The sequence below is a fragment of the Syngnathus typhle genome, linkage group LG19 (assembly GCF_033458585.1).
Source record: "Syngnathus typhle isolate RoL2023-S1 ecotype Sweden linkage group LG19, RoL_Styp_1.0, whole genome shotgun sequence".
Lineage (NCBI taxonomy): Eukaryota > Metazoa > Chordata > Actinopteri > Syngnathiformes > Syngnathidae > Syngnathus > Syngnathus typhle.
Window position 1 is genome coordinate 8,826,624 of NC_083756.1, and position 7,969 is coordinate 8,834,592.

Here is a 7,969-nt window from a genome sequence, read left to right on the forward strand (position 1 = left end):
TCTCTCCATAGCAAACCGGCGGACATTAGGACCCGTAGCGACGATCGCCTAGCAGGTATGCACTCGGGGGCGTGTTTAGATGTTTTATTTTTAAATTGTCTTTTAGTTTCGTTATTCACTTGTTAGCAGTCTTTGAGTAAAGGCTACTTTGTGTCAGCGGCGTCTGCTTCCTACTGCCACAACACTCCATTTGGATCCAATTTCACTTTTAGAAAGGACATGGCCGCTATGGATATTTCTAATGAGTCGACGCAGCAGGTAAATACGGGCGGGGTGTTTCAATGAACCAGTTCGACACGATACATTGACGAGCTAAGGTACTGCTAAATGGGTCATGTCATGTGAGCACTTTGCGGTCAACGCTTGTGTAACGAGAGCATGGACGGGGCTGACACAATGAAGATAGTTTTACATGTCTCTCTTCTTTCCAGGTGGAGGACTTCTCCAAGAAACTCACCAAGGAGGTAATGGACCATACTGTCTGTCACCAAATATATTATGCGTGTCATAAGATAGGGTGAAGCTTACTTTCGGTTTCGTTTTCAAACAGTTGTATTTGACATCTTTCTTTCTTTCTTTCTTTCTTTCTTTCTTTCTTTCTTTCTTTCTTTCTTTCTTTCTTTCTTTCTTTCTTTCTTTCTTTCTTTCTTTCTTTCTTTCCATTGAAAAAAAAGGCAGAAGAGGTCGTCTCAACATTTTTCCCTCAGATGATCGAAGCGCTGCAGGTGCTCCTGAAGGTTAGGGTTCAAATTAGATCGTACAAGAAACAGAATAAAGACAACATTGAAAAATAGAATCATATCAAGTACATTCATATAAACTAGTGCTGTCAGGCGATCCAAAATATTTGAAAAAACATATTCTGGTTGTTGCTGACAGAGCTTTTTCAGTTGTGATGCCCGAGCATCCCTAAAGGCACCGCTGGATATCCCCATCCCGGATCCTGTGAAGGAGGAGGCCAAACGCAAGAAGAAGGAGGAGGAGGAAGAAAAAGATGTAGGAAGCTCCTGTGTCATATGGCCACATCCCAAATTCCCTCAGCAATCAATCACTGCACTAGCAGGATACAATTGATGAGAAATCCAATCAAATTGCAACCTCTACTCTCGTTGCAGAAAACAGCGAAGAAAGACAAGAAGGAGGAGGAGGAGGAGGATTCAGGTCAGTACCTTCAAGTCAGGAACCACACCCGGGAATTATAGGCTTCAATAGTTTCCATTTAGTAGCTGTAATTTCACACTTATTTTATTCTGAGTAAAATGGGGAAGGCATGTTGTGCGTAACAGGGCCTAATTGTGGTCCTATCTGCTGCAATGAACGAGTGGAGACGCTCCTGAAAGAGGTCAAGCCTCAGATCCAGACACTAAAGGAGAAGATCAACACGGTCAGTCTCTTATACGGATACTACAAAATGGAACATTTATAACTAGCTACACATTGTATGGATCGTAATTATTTCCGTTTTTTTTTTTTATCTTTCAGGTGACCATGTGGATACAACTTCAAATCCCCAAAATTGAAGACGGTGACAACTTTGGAGTTGCAGTGCAGGTCAGCAACACAATAAATGGACTGACTTTTCTGGCTGTGTTTGTTCAAATATTTTGCTTTCTGTTTTCTATCAGGAAAAAGTGTTTGAGATGTTGACAAGCTCACGCACCAAGGTGGAGGGATTTCAGACTCAGATTTCAAAGTCAGTGTACCAGTGTGTGTGTGTGTGTGTGTGTGTGTGTGTGTGTGTGTGCGTGTGATGTAATCCTATCTGCTTTCAGGTATTACAGCGAGAGAGGGGATGCAGTCGCCAAAGCGTCGAAAACGCCCCACGTGGTCAGTAGTTCATATTGTACTGAACTACTATTTCTTGCGTGTCCTATTTTTTCGTACTATTGTTTTTGATGTGGTTGGGCGTGGTCTGCAGGGTGACTACCGGGAGTTGGTTCACGAGTTGGACGATACTCAGTACTTGGAGCTCCGTCTAATGGTGTTGGACATGTGTGCCACATATGTAAGTAGCTGCCATTTCTCAACTAAGCGCTTTGATGCCAGTTATGGCTGGCAAGTGAACTGAAAACTAAAAAAACTTTATCATGCTGTCAAGTGAGTTCACTTATCTTATTTAATGACACGAGAGGGAACTTGTCGTTCTCCAGAATATAGTGGTCCCTCTGTCCATGTAAAAAAAGAAAGCACACACATCACAGTTGAACAGATCCTAACTGCCATTTCGGTCTGTAATCTTCTCCCCTTTTTCTCCGGCCAGGCCGCGCTGTACGACATTATCAGCAAGAACTACGGCAAGATTAAGAGGCCCCGAGGAAACTGCAAAGCTCTTATCTACTGAAGTGTTGGACCCCCAACAAGAGATGCAATTGCCAAAAACTGGAGATGCCATACAGTGCCATTTTTTGAACACATTTTGGAATGTATCACCAAATAAAACAGCAACAGTCTTGCAGTCGTCCTCTAATTTGTGAAAAATAGCTCATCAGTGATGGGACATTATTTAGAAGACATCAGTAGAAGCAATGGAAAAGGTTTCTAGAATTGTTTCTTATAAAGCAAACAGAAACACAAGTCAAAGTTTTAATGGTGTTGAGTGAAATATGATACAAGTGCCAGAAAAAGGCAAGAGCAAATCTGTAGTGCTTGCCACGCACACACACACACACTCACTCACTCACACACACATACACTCTTATTAATTGGACACATTTTGTTCATGTTTAACAAAACATATTTTAAAAAATGATTCATTTTTCAAGAGGTGCCTTTCAGCCGGGAATCCAGAAGAGCGTTCCCACACGAAGCTTGAGATTTCTAAGTATTAAGACAAAATGAAAGAGTGCAACTAATGCAGCCACTATGAAAGCGATGAAACTTAAATGTTGGACTTTACTTTTCTCTTTGTGTCATAATTTGGCCCCTGGGAAGAGATAAGAGGTGACGTCTTTTCAACACACTCGAGATTATAAACGTCGTCAATAGAATACTATACAATTTATACACAATTGCCTTCCACGTATCCCTGCTGTGTTGAAATCTATTTCACTTTCGAGTTTAAAAAAAACTCAATAGTTAAGTCAATCCAGCTTTTGGCTCTTCACCAAAGAGTCGCTCGGTCGGGCGGGGGCCATAAGAAAGAAAAGGTTGCGCTTGTGACTAAAGCAAGCGTGGAGGTGTCGCTCTCTTGATTGTAATCATATGAGCCTAGCTCAGTCTGTGGAGAGCGGACTCCCCTCCCTCCCGTCCCTGTGTCCGTCTTGGTCTCCTGCCGGCTGTCATTCTCTCTCCCGCTCCTCGTCAAGAGGGTGAGTTTGTCTGTGCTCCCACATTTGTACAACGCAGTCCCACTGTGGACACACGAGCACAATGGAACTTCTTACCAACTGGTTGGAAATGTTCATATTTCCATTTTGATGTCTGCTTGCTTGTATTTTATTCTTATCGTACTTTGATCATTTTTGCTTTTAGAAATCAAGCTAAACATGGCACTCACAGAGCTACTGATGATGTTGTCTTCATACGGGTGCCAAGTGACATCCCTGACGCAGGCACCGTGGCCCAACAATTTGGAAACGACAGCCCCCGTCAGCACGTCGTAGACTGGCGCGAGCGAAAAGCAAAAAGCTTACAGGTTACGTACACTCCAGACGAGCGAGCGACGGCTGGTGAAAAAGCAAGTTCCACTCACTGACAATCTTGCCGGTGGAGCAGCCAGAATAGATGAACCTCTGCCCCGTGCTGAATTCGGGTGAGAAACGGCAGCGAATGAGCGTGTGCAGGACGCCGTGGCCACGGTAGGTCATCACCGAAGTGTCGCCGGCGATCTTATGTCGCCTCAAGGCTGCGGCCGGAACAAAGGGGAAAAGTCACATTCATTTCTCCCAACTTGTAACCTGGTACGCATGGTTTATGTCACTACGGTTTTGCTCTCTGCGCCGGCCGACCCAACGGGCCGCCGCACCTCTTTGGGGGACCCGCTGCCAGCGGTAATCCCAATTCTGCTGGGTGACGGCCAGGCGAGAGGCTGCCAATCCCTCTTTGGGTGAGAACTTCCTCACGTCCCAGAGCTTGATGGTCTGGTCCTTTGAGTTGCTGATCAGATAGCGAGCATCGCCCTGGCACGGTATGAAGAAGGACAATGAAAAGCCGACGATACCTTTGAATTTTCAATCAACGTCGGATATCGTTAAATACAATTTCAACACGAGCTCATGTTAGCTTGGACAAATTGATAAGACACCTTGCTGTGGATGAAGGTGATGCCATCCCGGTGGCCCGCCAGCTGTCCCACAGGCTCCGGCCGATTTTCCCGTAGCGTCCTCCTGTCCCACACTTTGCACAGCGCATCGTCGCTGCCGGAGAAGAGCAGCTGGGACGAGCTGTCGGCAAACGCCACCGCGTTCACGTCGTCCTCGTGGGCATCGATCTGACAAAGACGAGATTGGAGATGGGAGGATGTTATCTAGTGGTTTATTCAAACTCCAACCCACATTAAGTGATCCCAATGTTTTCGATCCATCTCTCCATTTCAGCTCAACTAAATTGGGCTCACCTCAAGTGCACTCACCTTCAGTGTCCTTTTATTCTGCTCAAGGTCAAATACGTAAAGACAGCCGTCATTTGCTCTAAACGGCGAGGAAGAGACGAGAACAAACTAGCGTCATTCAGAGGCTTATTGTACGCAACCGTCGCAAATTCGAGTTAACAGTGTGTCATGTCTCGATTGAACAAACAGACGTTGAGATGTTTCTGGGCTATCCGAACAAACAAGACCATTTCATTTCAACTTCTGTTTATTCTCCAGAAAAGCAAAGCGCGCGCACTCACCCTCCCAGAATCTCTTTTCCATCTGTGGATGCAGCAAGCGAGAACACACAGAACCTCCTCTCGTCCGGACTACAAAACACACGCAAAGATTAAACACTAGACTGTAGACATCTTGATCTTTTAACAATGTACATGACACGGTGGCGAGTTGGGGCGGGGACGGACAGCAGTAACAACACAAATGGCAAACAACGAATGTGAGGAAAAATGATGACAGACATGGTTCTTATCTATCCAGATGGGAATGGAAGGAAGAGTATATCCGTTTGCTGAGTAGTGGCAAATTACCTGCTGTGAAAATGCTTAAGTTACTATGAGGGCAAACACTAACTTGAGGTCCAACGCAGTGTGGTTTTCACTGTCCCCATTGATACTGCACAGATGAACTGCAGGAAGGAAGGAAGGAAAAAAAAGAAATAAAAAAATACAGCAGCTGCTCTCTCACAGTCAAAGAGTAGCAATTTCTTCAAACGAGTAAGCGCAAAGCGGAGAGCGATGCAAGTTCATCTCGGTACTCACTGTAGTCCGACCAGCTGGAGTAGAGCACGTGCTGCGCGTCCGGCGTGAAGCAGACGTCCAGAACGCTCCAGCCGACATCTCGAGCCTTCACCGTTTGCCGGAGCAGAAAGCGCCCTCTGCTTGTGTCATACAGGCGGATGTGCTGATCTGAAGCAGAAAATAGTCTTCAAACCATATTGAGCTTGGTTTCAATGCCTCCGTTTTAAGGCTTTGAATCCTATCATGGCCACCTCATGCACACTAGACCATCTTTTGGTGTGGCTCATTTACCCTGGCAGGCAGAGAGAAACATGTTGCCGTCCTCGCTGTAGACGCCGCAGAAAGCTTTGTGGTTGTATTTCGCCTTCTGAGACACATAGTTTGGCAGGAAACTAGGATGGATAGGGGGGAAAACACAAGGGATGCAATGATTCCTCGGGCTGCTCCATTCCAAATGAAAAGAAAAATAAGCACATTATTTGGTTCAATATTGAAATTGGCGCAGCATTTCTTGAACAATACTTATTTATTTTTTTTAGACAAAAAGACTCCGTTAAACGCGTTGGGGAAGTTCAAAGTTCAGTTCACAAAGAGTGAAACCAAGTGAAGGGGAAGTTCCAAAGGTGTTCTGCCTTTTATGAGTCACTTACTGCGAGCGGATGCGACTGCACTCTCCATGGGAAAAACTCGAGCCTTTACATCGTCCTCGTGCCCTCTAATCAAGACAAAAGTTAAAAAAAAAAAACCACACACACATTAATAGATAACTAATAAGGGATTTTGGGGCTAGCTAGCGTATTACTAAGCATATCAAAAGTGTTGTCAATGAATGGATTGTGCCACCTCTGCTTTTCAGATTTGACAGTTGAGCTTCACCACTCACCTCTGTTAGCATGTGTGTGAAACTTGTTTTGCCTTTCAGGTCGGACGAAGCAGTGGCCACCAGGATCTGAGTTCTGATCTCACTGCGGTCCAACTCGTGCGTGTCAGGCTGGGTGTCCACTATGAGGGTAACACGCAACACCACTCAGAATTGTCCACAGTTCGGCAGAACATTTGACAGCGGCTTCCTTCTGGGTTTACCGGGAGGATTGTAGTGGTTTGCCAGCCGACCCTCCCACGCCCCGTCGCTGTCATCGTCGGAGTCGGAGTACGACTGGACCAGCTGCAACCCTGTGGCTCCGCTGCCATGGACCAGTCTGACCTGGCCCCTGCACAAACACACAACACAAGCGCTGTCAGAATTACATTCAAACTGAACCTAAGCATGGAAAGGAAGTAGTCAATGGAATGGAATGCGGTCAGCTTGTTAAAGCAAATCAAATTCACCTCCTCAGTAGGTACGCCAGCACTTCAGCTAAGTCAACGTCCTCCTCTGATGCTGACACTGCGTCTCCTTGGTGCCTGCTGCTGCTGCTGCTACTATGACTACTGCTGCTGCTGCCGCTGCTGCTCCTGCTGCTGCCCTGGCTTAGCTCTTCTAAATCGGACTGATCAACTGGGTTGTCACTGGAAGATCCCCTTCCACCAGACATCCCAGAACTGGACTGAGAGCCCATAGACTGAAGAGCACCTGGCCAGAAGAAAAAGTGGAGATTAATATGAGCCCTGAGTATTCAATGACATTTCCTCCATACATAGATAGAGCAGAATGTTAACCATATTAGCATAGCTGAATTTCCATAACTGGTGCCCTGATTTTATTGTTCCAAACCTGTCAAGAACTTGAGAAGCTCCCAAACCCGTTCATTGAGTAGGGGAGGTGATACGAGGTTACGATCAAACAATCAAATGGGACCGTTTTGAATTTTACTTGACGCTAATATTTTGGATGCATGAATTGAAAACAATATAGAGTAAACGACCTAACAGTAAATATATTGGAATAACCCGACAGAGGTAAACAATGTGATGATATAACTAGCTGAAAACAGCAAAACAATCTCAAAGCGTAGATCCTTTGAAGATTCCAGAGTTTTTTTATTCGTCATATCAAAGTTAAAGTCTGCTTTATTGTCAATCCCTTCATACGTCAAGACACACAAAGAAACCGAAATTCCGTTTCCTCTATCCCACGGTGACGAAACATAGTACACGATAGACGACACAAAATAAAAACAAGGCACAAACAATAAATAATCAATAAATAATATGAGTGATGAATAAATAATAAACAAATAACACAATAAATAAGAGGAGCAAAACTGGAAATGATGTAGCTTCGAGACTGCTAGTTAGACTCATCTCTCTATTTGACATGTTTAGCACACGTATTGTACTGTTTGCTTCTCGTGCTCTCGCTCTTGCTACATTCGGGTAAGCTAGCCCCAATAGCTAAACGACGACTTTGACGTCAACAATACCGTTTGGATGTCAAACGGTCTCCTTGACACCGCTCTGAGATTGATTGGCCCGTTGTGAGACTTCTCAAGAGAAACGTCTTCTGGTTGATATCAAATCCCAAAGTTGTCTGCACGGTGTTTCATCTGTTGGCCACTCGGCCAACATACGCCATGTTGTTTACAAAAGTGTACCGCTGCCCCTTCGCCGTGACGTCACTGGCAACGCCGTGGCTTCCTGCTTTATTTATAAATACAATGCAGTAATTAATATAAGAATGAATGATGTCATAACTAATTAT

The 7,969-nt window shown here is 44.9% G+C and overlaps 2 protein-coding genes across 3 annotated transcripts; one reads left to right on the top strand and one right to left on the bottom strand.

Annotated features, from left to right (window-relative positions):
- Positions 1-96: 96 nt before the first annotated feature.
- Positions 97-2,455, top strand: psme1 (proteasome activator subunit 1). Its single transcript, XM_061265301.1, has 11 exons — positions 97-258; positions 432-464; positions 675-737; positions 880-996; positions 1,116-1,161; positions 1,287-1,384; positions 1,483-1,551; positions 1,626-1,693; positions 1,773-1,827; positions 1,919-2,005; positions 2,261-2,455. The coding sequence occupies exons 1-11, from the start codon at positions 220-222 to the stop codon at positions 2,339-2,341; spliced, it is 756 nt and encodes a 251-aa protein (XP_061121285.1). The 5' UTR covers positions 97-219; the 3' UTR covers positions 2,342-2,455.
- A 114-nt stretch (positions 2,456-2,569) lies between these two features.
- Positions 2,570-7,893, bottom strand: dcaf11 (ddb1 and cul4 associated factor 11). 2 transcript variants are annotated; one of them, XM_061265287.1, is made up of 15 exons: positions 7,692-7,893; positions 6,658-6,901; positions 6,412-6,539; positions 6,212-6,330; positions 5,979-6,043; positions 5,620-5,720; positions 5,350-5,496; positions 5,162-5,216; positions 4,831-4,899; positions 4,556-4,628; positions 4,244-4,429; positions 3,965-4,118; positions 3,692-3,844; positions 3,497-3,603; positions 2,570-3,350 (listed from the first exon to the last, which is right to left on the bottom strand). In XM_061265287.1, exons 2-15 carry the CDS (start codon positions 6,885-6,887, stop codon positions 3,279-3,281), a joined length of 1,659 nt encoding a protein of 552 aa, XP_061121271.1. In that variant the 5' UTR covers positions 6,888-6,901; positions 7,692-7,893; the 3' UTR covers positions 2,570-3,278. The 2 variants fall into 2 exon arrangements, with proteins under 2 accessions (XP_061121271.1, XP_061121272.1); XM_061265288.1 differs by having other exon boundaries at positions 4,571-4,628; positions 7,692-7,892.
- Positions 7,894-7,969: the final 76 nt, after the last annotated feature.

Excerpts from the sequence above, each read along its gene's own strand:
- psme1 (XM_061265301.1), top strand. The coding sequence starts at position 220 with ATGGCCGCTATGGATATTTCTAATGAGTCGACGCAGCAG. Across the intron at positions 1,552-1,625 it reads ACTTTGGAGTTGCAGTGCAG|GAAAAAGTGTTTGAGATGTT; the intron begins GTCAGCAACACA and ends GTTTTCTATCAG. Across the intron at positions 1,694-1,772 it reads TTTCAGACTCAGATTTCAAA|GTATTACAGCGAGAGAGGGG; the intron begins GTCAGTGTACCA and ends ATCTGCTTTCAG.
- dcaf11 (XM_061265287.1), bottom strand. The coding sequence starts at position 6,887 with ATGGGCTCTCAGTCCAGTTCTGGGATGTCTGGTGGAAGGGGATCTTCC. Across the intron at positions 5,217-5,349 it reads CTCCAGCTGGTCGGACTACA|TTCATCTGTGCAGTATCAAT; the intron begins GTGAGTACCGAG and ends TCCTTCCTGCAG. Across the intron at positions 4,430-4,555 it reads TGAAGGTGAGTGCACTTGAG|ATCGATGCCCACGAGGACGA; the intron begins GTGAGCCCAATT and ends CGTCTTTGTCAG.